At 39.9% G+C, this 21,621-nt stretch overlaps 1 protein-coding gene across 1 annotated transcript in view; it reads right to left on the reverse strand.

Moving 5' to 3' along the window:
• Positions 1–6,999: 6,999 nt before the first annotated feature.
• The window catches only part of dlgap2a (discs, large (Drosophila) homolog-associated protein 2a), a 175,965-nt gene continuing 161,343 nt past the window's right edge, over positions 7,000–21,621 (reverse strand). Inside the window, exons 9-14 of the mRNA XM_061696775.1 lie at positions 18,908–19,293; positions 14,297–14,385; positions 13,749–14,188; positions 13,576–13,667; positions 8,627–8,779; positions 7,000–7,206 (exon numbers count right to left, since the gene is read on the reverse strand). Of these exons, the coding sequence (XP_061552759.1) occupies positions 7,000–7,206; positions 8,627–8,779; positions 13,576–13,667; positions 13,749–14,188; positions 14,297–14,385; positions 18,908–19,293 (1,367 nt within the window). The remainder of the gene's footprint in view (positions 7,207–8,626; positions 8,780–13,575; positions 13,668–13,748; positions 14,189–14,296; positions 14,386–18,907; positions 19,294–21,621) is intronic.

Here is a 21,621-nt window from a genome sequence, read left to right on the forward strand (position 1 = left end):
AACCTACAATATATGCATGTATTTAATCATAACACAGAGTGCATAAGCTGTGTGTGTATATATAGTCATTCACTAGCCATTTCCAACACCCCAAACAGATTAAAGTTACTGCATTTAAAGAGAAAATGTGACACAAGCAAGAGAGGACATACAGTGAGCCCTCATTTAAAAGGCAAGTGTAAAATTTCATCAGTGATGTCAATTTATATAGCAGAATTGATGGTGGTCATCATAATGAATGGGACTGTTAAAAATACTGTTTTGAGGATTTTTTTTTTCACCGTGATATGAAATGAATCGGGAAATGAATCACTGAAATCCATAATAATTGTATTTCCTAAATCTGTATATTGGGGCAGATGAAATTGGCCTATAAATATGAATATCACACATATGCAGTATGTTTGTACTACAATGCAGAAATTCAACAGGATTCATATACTGTAGACCACTCCCGAAATGTTAGTGACGTTAGGCTTTAGCGATTTTAGGATGATTCTAAAATGCACTCGAATCTTTACACGTGAGCATGATGAGACATTCTCTACACTTTTGAAAGTCCAACTGTTCAAGGTTTCTGAACTTTCTGCACAACTTGGTGTGCTCTCACAAAGAGTTGAAAGACAAAGTTCACAACAGGTATTTGAGCCATGAAAGGACCAATACATTTCCTTGTTCAATGAGAATCGGTATTTCAACTGGCTGCTTCATTGAGCGATTCACATTTAATTCACATTATGCGACCATGATGACACTGAGCTATTGCGGGCCTTCAAAAAAAGATGTTCTCGGTGTGAAGTGGCCACTAAAATTAGTGTTGCAACAGAGAGATTGGAAGAGTAACAGAAAGCCATAGAAGTGGAAATTCTTGGAAATTAATGGTCTATTCATGGATCAAACACTTGCAAAGGAACTGAAACACTGCACAGTTGGACATGTGCATTCAAAATGTTAGAGGGTCAAAAAACGTTTACCTGTAGAGGTTATTGTTAATTTTCAGGTCATCATGAAATTTCACCTGAAAGCCCAATATCCCAAACTTTTTGTGAGTAGTGTATCAACATGTTCTGTTCAGGAAACGACTGTATACAACCTTGAAACAATGTTAATGTGGGGTAAGTTGGAAAGAACAGAAGAAAGGATTGGTTCTGTTTAGCCAGCAGGGGGCGAGATACCATTACGCATTTGTGACTGGAGCGCAGCACCTCATCCCTTGTAGTTGTCAGAAGTACTTTTTTTTTTTTTTTTCTCCCTCCCTCCAGCTGCCTAGAATCAAATATCAATGCCATGTTTGACTGACAGGAGGGTTGCCAGATTGCTACATGGAGCAAACAAAGCAACATACGCACTAAGTTAAGGAGGACAAAGTGAACAGTGTATTTGAAATGCTGCATTTAGTGTCTGCTATTGAGGCACTGTTCATGCCTATTTTTAGTGAACAATAGGACTGAACTATAAATTGAAACAGTCTCCTCCTAAAAGTGTCCCCCCCAGAAAACAATGGATTTTTGATTTTCTGATATTAATAATTGATACACATTTATATGTGTAGTTTGTGCTTCATTGAGTATTCCATTATTATTTTTTTCAGAGACAAAACGAGCCACAGGGAACATTTTATTCTATCCATGTAAATGCCAAGTAGTCACTTTGTCTCACTTGAGCAGCAAGAAGACTGAAAATAAAATGTGCAGTCCTATTTTCTTGGCCCGCTCTCTAACTGCATGTTCAGCGGGCAGTGTGCAAACCATTGTGGTAAATTCACTAAGTGACAATGACCAAAACATTCTGCCCCCCTATAGATACAGTTGCTATACATGTTTTTCTAGTGTGAATATATTTAAACCTGGCACAATTGCTGAGTAATCAGGAAGCACACCGACAGTGTCTCAAACTTTTTTGTCCAAAAATTTAATTACGAGAATTATTTACATTGGATGATGAGAGCAATGACCAAATTACTCAAAAGAGGCAAACCTTTTCAGCAGCTCTGTCCATAAATAAATCAAAAACAATAAATTCACAGAGAAACATGTATCTCATAAAAAATAAATAATATACAACATGTAGGCTACATCAGTGACTTAAAATAAATAAATAAATACATACTATAAAAGAGTCTACATTCAGAATCAGTATGCATGCCATCATATCAGTTTATAAAATATTCAGAAAGCAAGTGACAAGAGAACATGAGCAACAGCAGAAAATAGTTGTTTCAGTGAAGCATATTATAGAATTATATACTGTATATCTCTGTATATATATCTCTTTACAAATAATGAATATTTGGCATTATATTCATCTCACTATAGATACGATGTACATAAGATGAAAATAGTTTTCCCTAAACAACTACCTTCCCCCCCCATTTTGTCTTAATCATAGAATTGTTTTACAAGTTGAAGGTAATCTTGACGTTTCTGTTCTAACCTTTTGATTAAGAAAATGTCCCCTTTAAATATCTCACATCTAGTTCTTCAGTTGAAAGTGGAGAGAGCCAGAGGTGAGGCTGCCGATGAAATATTGAAAATATGAAGGCGGATGCGTTAATGTAGCAGAGATGATTTGCTTCTGGAAAACAGCAAAAAAAAACAAAACAAAAAAAACGTGGGGCTGAGTAATGTGAAGAAAGATGGCACTTATAGTGGATTGCTGTCCTCACAGTATTTGAATGTGACAGTATCTTTTCCGCCCTTGGTGTTTTCGCAAGGTTACGGTGACTGACTTGCTATTAATTCATCATCAGTCTAGTGACTTCCTGCCAAAGGGGAATCTCCTCCACTTCTCACTACATCACATGACCATCACGTTAACGTCCTTTTGAAAAGAGTCACAGAGGATCTGGGTTAAACGAGCTGAAGTCTGGGAATATGTCTGTAGATTGTCAGTCATCCAGGTCACGGTAATCCGCAAAGGTTGAATCAAGGCAACTGGACTGTTCTTGTTTTTTTGTAGACGTTTCTCTTTAATCCCAAAGCCTTCTTCATCTTCTCCGCACTGGAAATTTAGAACTGACGAAGCCTTTTGGATTAAAGGTTTGCACTTGCTACATGGGTGTATGACCATGCGGATGTGTATTTTGATCGTCAAGTTTGATCAATTCAGGAATTTGTTCCTTTTTGATGCAGTTCTCATGACTTGGTTTGTCCAAAGAATAAAGCCCTGTTTTTTGTGTGTGTTGTTTTTTGTTCAAGCAAGACTTCTAGAAGTACGACCTTGACGAGTCTGCATGAGTGTATAGGTGTGAGCAGCGGTCGACAGCAGCTCCTGCGTAAATGTGCTCGTTGTGTTTGAGTTTTACTGTTCTCCTGGCATCCGATTGACAGCTAAAAAGTGCATTATCTCCTTTCCTACATGCGAGGGCATCACAGTAAGTAAGTGTACTATAGAAATCCATAAAAAAAAAAACACCGCTTATAAAAATGGATATAGCAGTGGCACGATCGATGAACCGCGATGTAGCCGGGGAACACAACTATTTTTCTTGGGGCCTTGTCAGTCATTGACCCTTAAATGGTCATCACCCCCCTTTCTGGTGCCCCTGGACTTGGTTATACTAAATTTAACAGCTATACTGTATGTACTGTATATAGCTGTTATTATTTCCTTAGGAGAAAAAAGGAAACATCGATTTGAGGTGAGGCATTTATTTGTTTAGTTGGAACGCGCCTGTCAAATAATCGAGGCACAGTGTATGTCAGAGCAGAAGCCACTATTTGAAGGTATAGGATATTCCTCTCACGTGACTTGACCCTCATCTCGCTAGCCACTTGCGACGATCTGCTAATGGTTTACATTGCATATGTGGCCAGTTTGTACTGTGCATGAGGGGAAAGGGAAAAACAAATCCACGGGGACGTAGTTCAGCAACGAAGGCCAAGATTCAGTAACGCATTTATCAACACCGGCTTTTGGAGGGGCCCGTGAGGCCGTTTGCCTGATCTCACCAAGGACCCAAAATCTTACATAAGCTGCTTTGCCTAGTGAAAGGCAGACTGAAAATACCCAGCGCAGCGAACAGAGATCCTCATCTAACACAGCCCTGCAGCTACACAACAGCACATAACGCCAGCAGTTTGGGGGCCCAACGCGGCGCTCACGTCTCCTCTAAGCCAGCCTATGTCAGGCCGGGTCTGTCTCTCTCCTGTCTGCCTGCCTCTGTACGAACAGCAGGGGACTGTCTCTGCTTCTGCCAAATGGCTGGCATCACGTCCACACGCTCCTTCTGTCAAACTGTTAAAAGTCTCTCAAGCAAGGTGTAGATGTGTGTCACCTAACGGATAGACACACAGTGTGGTTTGAACGCACGTCTTTTTATACGCTTTGGTCGCACGGGAAACACTAACTCATCAAACACTCTGATGTTTGAAAACAGGAAGGTAAATTGAACCGAAGTCAGCGTCAGTAATGTATTTTCCTAATTCAAAACAGTAGGTACAGCTGCACAATGTAATACATTTGTAAATCGCTTGTCGTCAGAAGGTTAACGGGTGAGCTGGGGTCTATCCCAGCTGACTTTTGGGCGAGAGACAGGGTACAAAGAGCAAAGTGACTACACCCCTCACATTTTTGCACATATATCAAGTCACGTTGGGCCCAATTGGGGCATTTTCACTTAGGGGTGCATTCACTTTTGTTGCCAGTGGTATTAATAGCTGTGTGTTGCGTTGATTTGAGGGGACATTACATTTACGTTGTTGTACAACGTGTACTTTAAATTGTAGCAAAGTGTCATTTCTTCAGCGCTGCCCCATGAAAAGATATCATACAATATTTACAAAAAAACAAATGTGAGGGGTGTACTCACAGTATAGTCGTCGTAATTCTAGTTTGCAGGGGCGTAAAACTAAACTTCTTCCTAAAACTAAACTGCTTGCTAATACTACCTTTGATTAATATGCAAGCGCAATACTGAATCTCATTACATTGTGCATATGTACCAAGTATTGTGTTGTGGCTGGTGAGTGTATGTGGGTTATATCTCATAAAAGTCCTTATCTTGCAGTACGTGCGTGCATCACAGTGCGTGAGATGTGCGATATGCCACCGGAGAGTAGCGGTGGTGAAATAAAGTCAACGTAGACTCTGACCTCATATTCCCCTTCTCTTTGTCTCTGTCAGCACGGCAGCACGAAGATAAACCAAAACTCAAAAATGTGTACTCTTGCGCTTACCTCTTATTAGGAATGAAAGACCATAATGTCATCAGAAACGGAATGAGTTTTTGTGGATGAGAAGAAAAGTTATAGTGCACTCACTGGACATGTCAACATGACAACCGCACAATTAAATAAGGATCAATACAAAAAGCACTTTCAAAATTCTGCCTGAACAAAAATAATGCTTAGGTTGAGTGAAAGAGAGGTAGGTAACAAGGTGCTTATTATTTAGGTCTCAAAGTGCAATGCAATATACAAAGGAGCCTTTGTATTGTTTGTCTTGTTTAGCTACTGTACATGATGGGGCAAAATTATGTAATACCTCTCAATCCGATAGATTTCTATTATAACAAGAATAAACACATTATTAAACCGATTCTCTCTCCGACAGTGTCAGTAAAGACTGAGCATTACAATCTTTGTAAGGGCAGAATTCCAATTTTAATGTTGCATTTTATTGAATTTGATTGGATCGTGCAGCTGTACCTTATGTTGTGGCTTCAGTGAGTGCAGCTTGTAAATCCCATTCAAATTGGTGAATACATCTCAGTTTATCGAGTTTTGAACACGCTAACGTAAAGAGAATCGGCGCAACACAAGCATGTCGAAGTAAAAGTAATCAAGTATCAAGTGAATATGAATATTCATGTATAGAATATTTGGTGACAAACTGACAATCACAAACTTAGATCATCCGCGGAAAGATTTGCTCTTGCCTGAGGGGACAGTGCAGTTATTCTACAACTCAGTGAGAATAATATCATAACATTCCATTTTTTTTAGGAATAAAAACAGCAGACATCTTCTCTAACATGACATGCTCAAGGGTACAGTACAATTGAGCTGAGCATGAGAAAAGCACTGTGGATTGGGTTAAAACAAAACAAAAGTTCCTTTGTGTGCGCGTGTTAAAAGCAAGTAGAGGGAATGTGAGCAATGGACATGGCGGAATATACTGTACTGGTACATAAACTATGTTGTTCAAACCCATATTGAGAAAATAAAAAGAAAGAACTATCATTACCTTCAGTTACGTACATTTTCCTTCGGAAACGGAATTGTAATAAGTGCATTAGTGCAGTCAACACGTTTTGATCTAAGGACACAAACAAACCATTTTTGTTTTCCTGCTGCGTTGATGTTATGCAAAATATTGGCACAATGTTTTCAGTTTCAAGACCATTTGATGATTTGATAGTTTGCAACAGGAACAGCAGATGTAGGGAAGAGGTGTTTCAAATTTGAATGGTGATGAGGTCATTTTCCCAACAATTAATTCCATGAAAAATGACCACAACCTGATTTAGATTTAAAAAAAAAAAAAAAAAAATGTAACAAGAAAAGCTGCATTTCCAACACGGTCTGGGCTCACTGACTGAGGTATTTTAAGCATTGGCACTTTTCACAATTCACATTAAGTTTGGGAAATAAAAGTCAATTACTGAAAAATTCAAAGAGTTGGAGATTTCCTTCATCTATTTAAAATCCTCTTCTTTTTGGAGCTCAAAGGCCTGGTTGCTAATAGGCGTCTCAAAGCTACACTTTTAAAATGGCACTTTGCAAATGTTGGAAAAAACACTGAAAAAATACCATGCAAGATGCTGGATGAGGGTGTGGTAACCAGATTACTAGTAAGAAAAGTAGTCAACCCGTGTCCGATATGCAACTCTGATAAATTTGGGATGAGAGGCACATCCTACAGGCCGATGGCATTGGCGAGGGGCACTGAGGATGGCTATAGAGATCGCATAAATAAATAAATAAATAAAGAGAGACGAGAAGTCTGGAAAAAAAGGCTAACTGAGCAGGGAGACAAGTTTCCCCTGAACCGAAGTTCTCAAAGTCGAGTCTGAGCCTCGGGAATATAGATCTCAATGCTGTCCGCTCGCTCCGAGGCAGAGTTCTGCCGGAAGGAGGCCGCCCGCTTGGCTGCCGTGAGCCGTCGACGAGCCTCCTGCCGGTGCCTGTCGGGGAGGTCCAAGGATTTCTCCCTTGTCACCAGACTCTTCTGTCGACTTGTCTTCTTTGGTGCTGGAGCTGGAGGCTTCGGGAAAGAACAGCAAACTAATTAGGTGGTGCTTTCAGAACATGTTCAGCGCTTTGTCTGGATCAAACGAGCTGCTCAAATTCAGAGTTGAAAAACAAATTAATATTGTCCTTCCTTTCTCCTTTACCACTCCACTAATTAGTTTAACACAATCTCTTTTCCAAGGTGGGGCTGAGGTCTTTCGAATGAGAAAAAAAATAAATAAAAATCATACCACAGTAAACAATCATCACAGGAGAATACCAAGTAGTCACCATTACTCAATGTTATTCACTACTAATTCCATCATGCCAGAGTGACAGTTGAAACGCAAATCTTATGCATGACTCATAACTCATCACAGATTTTATTGTGGAATGCTCTGCATCTACAATACGTTTTGTCCCTTTAGGGCAGTGGTCCCCAACCTCCGGTCCGTGAGGCATTTGTTACAGGGCCGCGTAAAAGGAACGCGCGTCACATTTGACACGTCAAGATTGCACCGAACGCTGCAGCAGTTCCTTTTCCGCTCCCAGCCGACTCCCTCACGGCGGCGGCCGAGCTCAACGAACGAATCATTGCGTAAAGTGATTCAGTTCATTACGTTCACTGAAAAGATTTGATCTATTGAACAAAAAAAAAAAAAAAAAAAACTCTAGACTGCACGTCGGTCGCATGATATGTTACTAAAAATAAGTCAGCAAACTCAGCAAAAATTAGTAATATATATATATATATATATATATATTATTCATTGACTGCATGAACATGAATTTTCGTGCGTTAATTTTGGCAGCAGAAAGAATCTCACTTTGCTTTTTTAGCCACAGGTACACATGAAATTATGAATAAAGTTGGGTATTATTTTGCAAAAAAAAAAAAAAGCTTGGCTTGGTACCCACAAATGTAATTTTTGTTGTGAAAGATTATAACCTGGGATTTTGATTGCTGTTCACTTGCGAGTCGCTATTTGCAATCGCAGCCAAACTAGTTGCAGACTGTTGGCAACTAAAAAAAAACTAATTCCAGAACCATGCACACTACACGACATGACTTAAGTGTTCAGTGGCGTTCTGTCGTGTCGCTCAGCGTGCGGATCTCTTTAGGCATCCAACATGACACTAAAATGCAGATATTAAAATTACGACCCCTACAACAAATTTTTTTTTTCTCTCATGAAATTTCATGACCCCCAACATTTTGAAGATTAGGCGACGGCCTATTAAGATGACAAATTATACGCGTTTACTGATCACCAGCCAACCTCTGAGCAGTTGTGAATGGGGCATTGATCTGGTATTGAGCCGTGCCAGTTGTATGAAAGTCAAAGATGTGAACTGCTAGCACTACAACACTTAAAAGTTTGGACTTCCAAAAGAAACCCTTGAGCTGTCCATCTCTGCGACCAGGATTGAAAGTGTAGTAAGGACCCATTTACCTTCTTCTCTGGACTAGCTATTGGCCTCCAGTTGTTGCTTTTAATCTCCTGCAGCTGGTCAAACTTCAAGGTGACGTCATCAACGGAGAGCTGCAGCAGATCCCAGAACCCGGCCAGGTCCTGTGAGGTGGGCCGAGGCATAGCGCTGGGGTCCTACAGGAGGTAACAAGCACAAGGTGACTTTGAGTTGATGGTTTAATTCTTGTCTAGGATGATGGGAGAATGCTCACTAGTTTGTGAATTTCAAGTACCAACTAGATGTCCTTGGTAAACAATTAATCCTGTCACCATCCATCCATTTTCTAGAATGTTTTTCTTGAAATCAGATTATCCCAAGAATCTGTGTTAAGTGAAAATATAAATTTGACACACCACAGAGAAGATTGTTGTTAGCAAGCCTAATTTCATCCATCCAGTTTCTGAGCCGCTTCTCCTCACTAGGGTCGCGGGCGTGCTGGCGCCTATCCCAGCTATCATCGGGCAGGAGGCGGGGTACACCCTGAACTGGTTGCCAGCCAATCGCAGGGCACATACAAACAACCAACCATTCGCACACACATTCACACCTACGGGCAATTTAGAGTTGCCAATTAACATACCATGCATGTTTCTTTTGGGATGTGAGAGGAAACCGCAGTACCCGGAGAAAACCCACGCAAGCACGGGGAGAACATGCAAACTCCACACAGGCGGGGCCGGGGATTGAACCCCGGTCCTCAGAACTGTGAGGCAGACGCTCTAACCAGACAACCACCTAATTTAGCACAAGCCTAATTTTTATGATTAAAACATATTAAGCCATTGTCTCAGCTCTCAGATGCTGTGGGTGTGTCCGCTGAAGGTGCTAAAAAACACGCCCCACTCAACTGTCCAATACAGTGGTATGTCTAGCACCTTTCGTATGCCTACTCATCCATATATGTTTGAGCCGTGAAAATATATACACTTAAAGCCTCCGGTGGCTGGAATATATCCCACCACGACGAGAGGCGCTAGCCACCTGCTAGCTCGTGGGCTAATAGGCCTCAAGACGCCGGGGATGGGCGGCGGGCTCGTCCAATTCGACAATTCTTCAGGGGCACTTCAGCGAAAGTTAACCATTTATTAAAGACGGAGACACACGTCGTTCAGCTTGTGGCTCACGCTACATGACAGACATTTGAGCACATGCTTCCTGCTAGTTATACACGCACAAAGCATCACGTTTCAACATATTACGGTGTGTGAATAACTCCAAATACGTAACACCTGGGAGCGACACTGACATGTTCTGTAAATTGTGGCATTCAGGGAAGATGTATTTTTGGGGTGTAAGCATAGTTAGCTAACTAGCCAACTATAGTGGTAGAAATGGACCAAGTAAGTAGAATGAAGTAACTCTAAAATTGCAGCAGACAGTCACTGATGTGAACAAAGCCGACTCATGCTGGAGACGCAAGTGTGTCACTGGGCGCTGTTTAAAACCACACCCACCCCAAAAAAATCCAGAAAACTAAAAAGGTGAATCGCAGTTTAATGCTCTATCTCCACAATTGAGTATTACAGAGTTCTCACCATTTGTATGTTTTCAGCAATTATCTTCAACCACATATGTATGTAGAAATAAATCTCTGAATTCACCTGACAGACAGACAGATAGATTATAGATCGCTAGATACTGAAGATAGATAGATGGATGGATAGATAGATAGATAGATAGATAGATAGATAGATAGATAGGTAGGTAGGTCGATAGATAAGATAGATGGATAGATACGTTATTAATCCTGTTGAGGAAATTTAAGCATTTCGCAACTCACAGTCAATGGACCAAAATACACATGCACATACACATTAAATAGCAATACACCATGCAGTCAGCCAGTAATAAACCCCTGAGTCAAAATGATAGAAGTACTGCAAATAAAAGGGCCGCAGTCATGAGCCACTGCCCTCAATTGAGGCATTAAACGGTCTAATTGCTGTTGGAACAAAGGACCTCCTGAAGCATTCAGTCCGCTCGCGGATTGAGGTGAGCCGCCCGCTACGACTGCCGGCTGCCGCTCTGCCCCACTAGGGTGACGTGAGGAGGGTGGTTTAAGTCACGCTTTCTTTCAAGACGATTGTGTCTTTCACCAGTGTTGTTCTTAATCCTCTCCATAGAATCTTTATATTCATGTTATGTTTATTAACGATTGCAGATAAATCATTGTAGAAAACACATTTGCTGTGATTCTACACTAAAAAAAGTCATTTGAATGTACTTAATTCGAACTTTGTACTGTACATTGGTTGCGCATGATTAAAATATGTTAAACTGAAATATATTTGATATTTTCAAAGAAAAGGGAAAAATTACAAGAGTTTACCACATTGGCAACTTGAAATTATGTACCTTTGTATAATAGTATATATGATTGAAAACATATACTGTATCTTCATCAGTATACTGTGTAGCATATATTGGCGTTTGGATAAAACGTAATTTATTTCAAAAATAAATTCGTCGAAGTAGCAACGCCTGCGTTGCTTCCGGTTTAGCGTGATATGACACTTAACCTTATAAATCAAGCTATTTTTGTCTCGTAACGGGCACGACCTTACTTTTTATATATATAAAATGTAGGAAAAGCGACGACAACCCTTTTATCAGTCTCATCATCTAAAGGTTGCTACATTTTATGAAATAGGGGTCCTGGATGACAGAGGTCTCCTTATTAAACACAAAACACACACAAAACACAACAAAGAGTGGAATTTTATAGAATATTTAATGAAATCTACGAGGGATCTATAGGGAAACACAAAGAGGGGTCTAACTACAACAAGGAAACACAAATAATGGTGAAAGAAAGAAAAATAGGCGTATGAAAAGGGAACTAGAACATTGTGTGCTGCGGGGGTTTATAATGCGTTGAGTCAAAGCGAGAGCAAAGTTGGGATTTTGTGTGAACCTAGTAATTTCCCCAAAAATTAATAGGCACTAATATTGTACATCCAAGCAATGCTTGTCGTGTTGTACTCACGACCGTAGAGCAGTTGGTCGGTGGGGGTGGTCTTTCTCCGGACATCACAGGAGGGAGAACGAAGCAGGTTTGGTTGAAAAAGTACAAAAGATGCAGAAAAATAAAACAAAAACAAAAGAGGCGGAAGAAGAAAAATTTTTGTTCGTCACGCCCCGTTGGGAGAATATGACCGTTTCTCTCCCCACCTGTTTCCGAGATCCGCAGAGAACTCATGTTTGTCTGGGAGCGTATCTGGTAGCTCAGCAGCAACTGTTCTGGAGGTTTAGCAGCGGTGAACCACGGAGGCTAGGGAGCCGGATCTCCATCCCCAAGGCCTGCGTCTTGCGAGCCGCGCGTTTGAACAAAAGAAAGAGGAGGGGCGGCGGCATGGCCGAGCCGTGCCGAGGTCAACCAGAGCAAGCCAGAGACAAAAACAAGGGAGCCAGACATGAAAGAGAAAGAGAGAGGCGGGATTCAAGGGTTAAATACCCAGGGGCGTGTAAGGGACAGAGAAGGTTGGAGAAGACCACATCCATCGACTTGAATTTCAATCTGCAATTTAGCCATAAGAATGGTGTAAAAATCATTTTAATATAAAATACTCCCAACTTTGTACTCTCACTCATAGATCAAGCATATAAACTGACTGTTTAAATTTTAGTCTTGACAAATCAACTGTTTATGGTTCAATTACATTTCCTGCTATTTGGGCTTCAAATCAAGACACTCACAGCTGCACCTGTAAAGTTGACACACTGACACAGACATCAAGGCATACATTTGGAATATTTCTGCAGAATTTGTGAAATATCTAAACGGAAATTTGAAATGACACAGAGAAAAAATATTGAACGCATGAAGAAAGGGAGGTGGAAAGTGGCAACGAAAGCCAAGACAACACCTAAAATCCATCAATAATCAAACAGCAATCCAGCCCCTTGTCATTGCATATGAATATCAGCTGCTTCAGTCCTAATTGATGGCTTACAAAAAGGTCTCATTGCCAAGGTGCGAGTCAAGACACATCTCATGATTGGTAAGAGCAAAGAGCTGTGTCAAGACCATCGCAAACTAATTGTTGCAAAACATAACGATGGCATTTGTTACAGTCGCATATCTAAGCTTCTGAACGTTCCAGTGAGCACGGTTGGGGCTATAATACGATAGTGGAAAGCCAATCATACCACCATAAATTTGCCTCGCTCAGGTGCTCCTCACAAGATTTCTGACAGAGGAGTGCAAAGAATAATCAGAAGGCTTGTCCAAGAGCCAAGGACCACCTGTGGAGAGCTTCAAAAAGACCTGGAATTCGCAGGTACTGTTGTCACAAGGAAAACAATGAGTAATGTACTTCGCCGCCATGGCCTGTATGTACGCTCACCACGCAAGATCCCATTGCTGAAAGAAAAGCATGTCAAAGCTTGTATAAAGTTTGGACAAGCCAGTTAAATACAGGGAGAATATAGTCTGGTCGGATGAGAGCAAAATTGAACTCTTTGGATGCCATAATGCACACCATGTTTGGAGGAGAAATGGCACTGCATATCACCCTAAAACACCATACCAACAGTGAAGTACAGCGGTGGGAACATGATGGGATGGGGCTGCTTTTGAGCAAATGGTACTGGTAAACTTGAGTGTGTGAAATGATCCCATACTTTGGACATTCCTTGTCTTTTATGCCCTGTTTCCTCCTGGCGTGTGCAATCCGTGTAGAAAAATAATGACTGCAAAATCCCTCGATATAGCAAAGTAATATAATGTAAGTACAAAAAAAAACATTTTTTTGTACTTGAACCATTTATATGGTTGCAAAGTTATAATGGCACGGGGAAATCGTAACCACGTGGCCCGCGACAAAAATGAATTTAAACGAAGAGGGTTCTTGCTTACAACTGGTATTACAGTTTGTGGAGTTGCGACAAAACATCTCACACAAAAGCATGCACACGCCCGCATACTTACCAGATTTTGCTGACAAAGCCAATAGAACTGCTGGAATTTCTGTGACATTAACAGCTGACCGCTCCCCACAGCACTTCGGATTTTTCCCAAGACTGTAACACAAGTTTACATACTTGACACTGTAATTAAAATTGGCATATTTTATAAGACACAATGTAGTTTGTGTCACTCACTCTCCTCTGACAAGTCGTTTTCTTCAGCTTCTGCCTCCATCTCTTTACACCACCCTTCTATCCTCTTGGTCTCAGTGTGGAGCAGCTGCATGAACCAGCTCCCGTCTCTCCTCAGAGAAGGGGAGCTACGCCCCGACTCACCAGATGCGACTGCATTCTCTTGTGGGCAGGGGGGCTCCAACTGCCACGTGGGCTCACTCGTGGTCTCTCTGGGACTGGGGGGCTCAGCTGGGGTGCGGTAGTCCTCGCGGTAGCTGAAGAGCCCCTGGGTACGTACGGTTCGTACAGCTCCATACTGGGTGGGTGTACTGGGCTCTGAGTGACGCTGGAAGCCCCCGCCGAACTGCAGGCCTTTGTCCTCCATGGTGGGGAAGCCCTCCAACTCCATGTCAGCCTGCACAGCTGTAGTCACGCTGTTGGAGCGCTTGAACCGGCCTTGTCTGAAGGTCAGAGTTTTAAAATTGCATGATTACTTTTAACAACAAGAGACAAACACAAATAATGAAAGTGTTGACAGTGATAGCAAAAATTCAAAACCATTCTCCTACCCTTTCTTGTCATCCTCCACCTGGATCCCAACAGAATGGTATTCCCTGGAGCCTTTGCTTTCAGATTCTGAGTCTGTTGCAGCCTCCACCTAATGCACAGACCCAATACAAGCCAATATTCCTGTCATTATGCGAGCTACCACCCCCAATGGTTGTGTCTTTATTGAACTGGGACTGGGCTTAACTGTCCAACGCTTGTCAGTAAATATTCCATGATTTATGGAGGTTTCAAAGACAACAAGGTTTCTCTCTACAGGTCCTGTGTGCTTGCTTGCTTTCACCTAAAATGTTTTGTTGCTGTTGTTGATTTCTGTAGCAGTTGAATTCATTTAAAAATGAAAGTAACATCAAAACAACAACAAAAGAAAATCATACAAATGCCTACTGTAGCATTTTTAAATGTCACTTTGGGGGATACCACTGATGATTTGTTGTTGTTTTTTTTTTTAAAATAAAAAATGAATGAATCCCCTGTGGTCATAGATGAGCATCAGAATATCACAAAGCGAATCTCAAGCCTTTATTAATTCAAATAAATGAATGAAGGCAAGTCGGTTCAGATCAAACAGCTTCTCGAAGCTTTGTTCTGTTCGAATGATCAAGTCTGATTCTCAATAAACCTCAATTATAATACTAAGAAACCACAGCGGAAGCTTAAAAACTCCCCTGTGACACATTAAAACTGTTCCGGCATAAAAGGGATACCGATTTTCCATTCTGCTGGACCTAACAGCCGAACAGGACAAAAAAAAAGAAAACAAAAAAGGTTCAGATCAAACGAGCTACAATTGGAGTCAATATTGGCTTTACATTCATTAGAAGGACGGAAACACTTCCTCAGTATTGCAAGTCAGTCAGTGATTGATGGCGAGAAATAGAAAATAAATAGATGCATAGTAGATAGATATTCATGTGTCTGTAGCATTCTGTGGTCTCTTTCCAGTTTGTCTCTCGTCTGTGTTTGCTGATCTCCTTCTTATCTAATTTCTTTGCTTTCTGATCCTAATTTCCTGTGGGCTTGATGTCACAATAACTCGGTCTGTCTGCACTCCCCAGTGCCCACTGAACATTCGGTGCCTGTGTCTGTAAAAGAAATGGCTCACAAATCAAGGGTTTGGTGGCACACAGTATGTGGATATTGAAACATATGATCCCTGCTGAAAGGCAATGTACTGTACCATTTTGTTTCTTTGCTCACTTGAATTCACTGTTCTGTGTGAAAAGTGCCCCTCTGCCCCTTATACACAGCAATAACAGAGCAGTGCATACAAGACCTATGGAAGAAATTCATATAACTTCGCCTCACTTCATTTTTATCACAAGGAGGGTAAATTTCTTGTTTGAAATATGATGTGCTTGAAATCAAAGTCTATTTATACGATGAAGTGGATACAAGTATTTTGGTATGCTGGCAGAAAGTCTGAAATGAGAGTAGAGCAGCTTGTTATGGTGACCTATATAACTTGTTGTTGGAAGCATAACAAAAGGGTGAACAATAAGCAATATCTGCCATCATACCACCTGCACTAAGTTTTCAGAGAATGCAAACAGCAATGGTGACACTTCCCAGATAATGACTGTAAAAGGTTAAAAGCTATGACCATCTACTATGACTATCTACGCAACCTCTATGTTACTGTGATTAAATGTAATTATGTAAAGACACCAGTCGGCACTTTAGAACACAACATACAGCGAATGCTACTGCATAAAGTGGCCTTCTGGGTTACAAGCTGTTGAGATCATGTTGACAAGGTGAAAGATAAAATACTACAAATATGTTGCTTCTCCACAAATGCGGTTTAACAAGTGGTATGGATGAATGAAAAAAATCAATCAAGAAGAGGGCTAATTTAGCTAACTCTAATGACAGATTCATTCATATACATTTTCTTGCAGGAATCCCTTTTATGCTGAATTCAAGTTTTATTACTTCTGCATTGTACATATTGAAGTTATTTTTATTTTTTTACTTAAAAATCTTCATGCCATTGAAATAAGATGAAAGAAAAAGAGAATATTGGATATCTGTACGTCATATACATACCATGAATTGACCATAAAAACCTCTGAATGTTAAATAAATCTACAGTCTGTTTTCTGAATTTCCATGCAGAACAGATTGTGTTGAAAGTTGATATATTACAGTCTTTTGTAATCTTTTAGGACGTCTATGTCAGGTCGAGATGAATCAATCCAACCACCTTAGGTGAAGTAGTTCACTGCATTTGAGCCGCATTTTAAAAACAGTAATACTATAATTTCTCGTGTATAATGCGCACCCATGTATAATACGCACCCGCAAAATTCTGGAAAACCATTCCACCTATGTATAATGCGTTTTTACAATGCATAATTTTGCTTCTATCAATATGATCAAAACATATCTGTATTTCATTAGTTTTTTCAAATAATTATTCGGAAGTTAAGCACTTTATTTCATCAAGTTTTATTTACTTGCTTTTATTTTAAAATTCACAGCCATACTTTTATTTAGTAAATGAGAAAACACACAGTTGTGCTCATGTGTTTGATTACCCAGGCAGAATTCCTAAGATGGGTACAATCCTTTAAAGAAAACATGAAGGGCCAGTCAAAACACATTTAATTTTATTTTAATGGGATTGAAGTTAAACTGTCAAGCATTTCAGAAAAGCATTATCATTAAACAAAACATAACCATAAAGAAATTAATGATGGTTGTTGTTCAGTCATCAGTCGTATTTAAACAAACACAATATTTCACAAATTCTGCCAGGGTATTTAAACTTATGATTATTAAACTTATTAAACTGTACATATATGCAGTCATACGTACCCCTGTCATATTGGAATAAAAGTGTAGACTACATGTTTTTCATAACCTATAGGTGGCGTTGGCATATTAGAATGAAAGTGTACACCTTTCTCATAAGCTCTAGGTGGCGTTGGCATATTAGAATGAAAGTGTACACCTTTCTCATAACCTCTAGGTGGCGGCGACATATTCGAATGAAAGTGTACAGCTTTTTCATAACCTCTAGATGGCGGCATACATTTATAAAATGTGAAAGTTTTTTTTTATTTTTCCTTATACCTATGTATAATGTGCACTATTTACTTTTGAAATTTTTTTGGGGGAAAAAGTGCGCATTATACGTGAGAAATTACAGTATATCTAGAAGAATGCATTGTTCCTCAAGCTGACTTTTAAGTATACAGAGCAGTACATTTTCATACGTTTCAACATTACATCGACTGTAAAGTTAATGATTTTGATTTAATGATTAAAATGAAGTCATTCAGAACCATATGTGGGCTGGTGTGGGAGGATGATGGCCTGATTGCATGTTACTCGTCAAGCTTTGAAGGCAGCAGTTCATAATCAGTCTCAGTCGTGCTCGGCTGGCTGATTTGCAGGGCAAAGATCAAGAGTTAGGTGGCTCATGTGAGCAAGACACTGAAGTACTCGATGTATTCCAGGGATTTTCTGTGTATTTTGATGAGGGAGCGAAAATATGTAGGAGTGAATGGGAACACAGTATATTGTACTGGCAATACTATAGCTAGGTACTGTATGTTCACATGCAGTACATGTCACATTAGCTATGCATAGTTGGTGAATTTAATATTTTCAGAGAAAAACAGAAGATTGGTTTCCCCCCCAAAAAAATCAGCAAATTTTCCAGGGAGAAAGAGCGAATATGTGGGGGTTTACTTTCTGGACATCATTTGTTATCTGCCTATTTGTATTTCTAATGTTTCTGTGAGCATAACGTTCACACAATAATCAAGTGTAATTTGGGGCTCTAAGTGCAGCCACCCCTAGTCATCATGGTAACGAAATCTGTACTCGCCATTGGCCCAGCAGCATGTGGGACAGGATGAGAGCTGGCTCACTTGCATGAGGCGGGGCCATCATTTCAAATGGGCTAATTTCAGCAAGACCAAAAAAAATAGGGTGTTTAAGGTACAATATAATTCTTAGTCAATCACATGTTATAAAGACACCTGATAACTGTAAAAAACATTATAAAATGTTTTCTCTTAATATGGTCATAAAATGCCAAATGACCCTTTAAACGATCACCCCAATACCTTTTATTAAGATTCATGAAAGGGTCTAAGTGTATGTACATGCGTAGGAAAAGGAAGGGGAATATAAATGAGCAGGGAAATACGAAGTAGAAAGTCCTGCTAGAGGTGAATAAATATGAGAGACATTTTTAATTACTTACTCAAGGGCTAATGAGCGGTAAAAAAAACAACAACAACTCAATGCACACCGCAAATAAAAGAAAACAAAAAAAACAAAGACAGAAGGGAAATCATTAAAGAGAGTGCATTTTAAGTCATTGTTCATCCATTGCAAGGTGGGATTTGGTGTATTTTTCCAAACTAACTGCTCAAATGCAAACATAAATGGAGATGGAGTGAATGGAGCCTGGAGGAAACCATTCACTAGAACAACATGAGTTGAATCCTAATTGATGGATTGTGGGACGATGACTCACTGGGCCTATTTTTAGCGACTGAATTGAGAACTATGTTTCTCTTTGTGTTTGTATCATTATGCAAGAGTTGTGGCATTCGTTAAGCCCCCTTGAGCCCTCACAGAGAATCAAGACTAACCTGTATTCCTATGGAGGATCGAGGTGTCTTTAGGTACTCCTCAGCCTTAGACACAAGGATGGCCTTGTCACAGGTGAGGACTGAGCTGTGGCTGTCTGTGGACGGGTGTCTTTTCCCAGCCATGACCCCAGCTGCCTCCATGGCCAGAGTTACGGCCTTGGCACTGTCCAGGCTTTCAACTGAATTATAGAGGGCCCTGCCGGGACTCAGCCCCAGGGTCAGCCCATCAGGGCCCCACATCCCTCCGTGGAGGTGCCTCCCCTCGTGGTAGGCATCCTGGGTGGACTCTGTGCTGCTTTGGGCTGTGATGGAGATGAGGGGTTTAGAGGTGGTGCGGGGTGGGACGGGTGGAGGTGGCTTCTTGTAGCTTGGTGTGTAGGTAATGGCTGCAAAAGAGGACACATTAAGTAAATGCGCACATTATATAAATCATCATTGCACCAAAATAAAATCACCTGTTGTCATACACAGCAGAATACTGTAAATCACGGCTTCCTGCAAGTATATTAGCTGGCTGACATGTTGAATTAAATATGATAAATCTCATGGCCCATCAAAAAACTTTAGAGGCTGTGCTCGGAATTGTTCACTCATTCCCTACTCCCAAATCACCGTATATTTTTAGATAGTGGGTTACGTAGTTCACACCAGTTCAATGAAAAATAGTTTTCGAACACTTCCTCGGCGGAGCGTGCCTTTAAATTACGTCATTGCTGTTGCATAGTACAACATACTACGTACGATTTTCACCGATGCAGCAGACTGACCTTTTTCACGGCAGCCTGGTTAACACAAGGCTGTGTAAACACAGCTGTTACTGATGTTACTGATGTCATTAATTAGGACTCTGTACTAGCATGCTAGAGAAGCTTTATTTATTTAATCAGCAACACCTGTGTTTACCTTGGATTTGAGTTTTGGAAAAATTGTTTTAGAGGAGAAACACTGCAGTAAAATTGCTGTTCGTTGATTTCATTATCACATTGATACTTTTTGTCTTACTATATTTCTTATATATATATTTTTTTCCATTTTTGTTTGTCTTTTTATTGTGTAAAATAAACAATACAAGACAGACAAGACTTTGAGTACAATAATAAATCAGGAAAATTTCTTGCGAACCAACTTCAGTGCAATAAACAAAAGTCATTAATTACAGCCATTCAAGATTCAAATGGCAACTGCACACAGTCACCGCGAGAAATAAATCAAATAGTTTACAATTATTATAACATTCAACATTCCTCAATTAAATACAGAAATTAAAGAGAGTCTTGATGTTCCTTTAACCATCACAGAATTACATAATGCATTAAAAAATATGCAATCGGGACGTGCGCCTGGCCCAGACGGAATCGCCGTCGAATTCATTAAACATTTCTGGCCAATACAAGTGCCTCTATTTTTCAGAACAGTCAAGGAGATAAACTATAAAGGTCCAATAAGTAGCCATATGAACACAGCTTCAATTAAATTATGACTAAAATCAGGTAAAGACCCCACTCTCCCGGCTAATTATCGCCTCTTATCACTGATTAATGTAGCTATCAAGATTATCTCGAAAGCCCTCGCAGCGAGATTTGAAAAGGTACTTCCGTCGATAATCCACCATGACCAGACAGGCTTCATTGAAGGTAGAAGTTCCGCAAATAATGTCAGACGTCTGTTAAATTTAATAAGCATGTCACAGCGTAAAAATCTAAATGTAATCATCATGTCACTTGATGCAAAGGAAGCGTTCAATAAAGTAAACTGGGCTTTCCTGTTTGCAGTACTTTGCAAATTTGGCTTTGGAGACTTATTTATACATTGGATAACAACATTACACAACTCACCGAAAGCGACAGTTACCACAAATAGAATGACATCACAAAGTTTTACTTTACAAAGAGGAACCAGACAAGGATGCCCACTCTCGCCAATGCAATATTCATCGAACCTCTTGGTATCGCTATACGTCAGAATGCTAATATTAAAGGTATCTGCTTACTAGTCACAGAACACAAAATCAATCTGTATGCTGATGATATTCTTCTTTATTTACAGGAACCCAAGTCTTCTCTTCAGGCAGTCGTCAATCTTATTAAAACATTTTCACAAATATCAGATTATTCTATCAACTGGACAAAATCAATAATAATCCCAATAACAGCAAACTCATGGAATCCTGCAGATCAAATCCCAGATTACATCATTCCTATAGGAAACATTAAGTATTTAGGTATTAATATTTCGACAAAACTCACAGAGCTAACCAAACTAAATTACACAACACTTCTGGAAAAAAATCTCAGATGATTTAAAACGCTGGAATAACCTATGTCACTACTGGGAAGAATAGCCACAATAAAAATGTAAACCTTACCTCAAATAAATTATTTATTCTTAATGATTCCATTTAAGACCACATTTAAATAGTTTCAAACATTAGATGCTGCCGTAATACATTTTTATTCAAAAAATAAGAAAAATAGAATTAGTTTATCCACTCTTCAGAAAAGTAAACAGGAGGGAGGCCTAAATGCCCCCAACTTTAAACACTATTATTTAGCTAACCAATTACAATACCTCATCAAATGGATGCACCACAATGAGGAGCATCAAACCACCGGAGTTTGTCAAGCAAATAGTGAAGCTTCTTCTGCAAAGGAAAAAAAATAATCTCTCAAAAGTATATAAACTAATTTCACGCACTAAATAAATACACCTACCAA

Source organism: Phycodurus eques, chromosome 14, assembly GCF_024500275.1.
Source record: "Phycodurus eques isolate BA_2022a chromosome 14, UOR_Pequ_1.1, whole genome shotgun sequence".
Taxonomy (NCBI): Eukaryota; Metazoa; Chordata; class Actinopteri; order Syngnathiformes; family Syngnathidae; genus Phycodurus; species Phycodurus eques.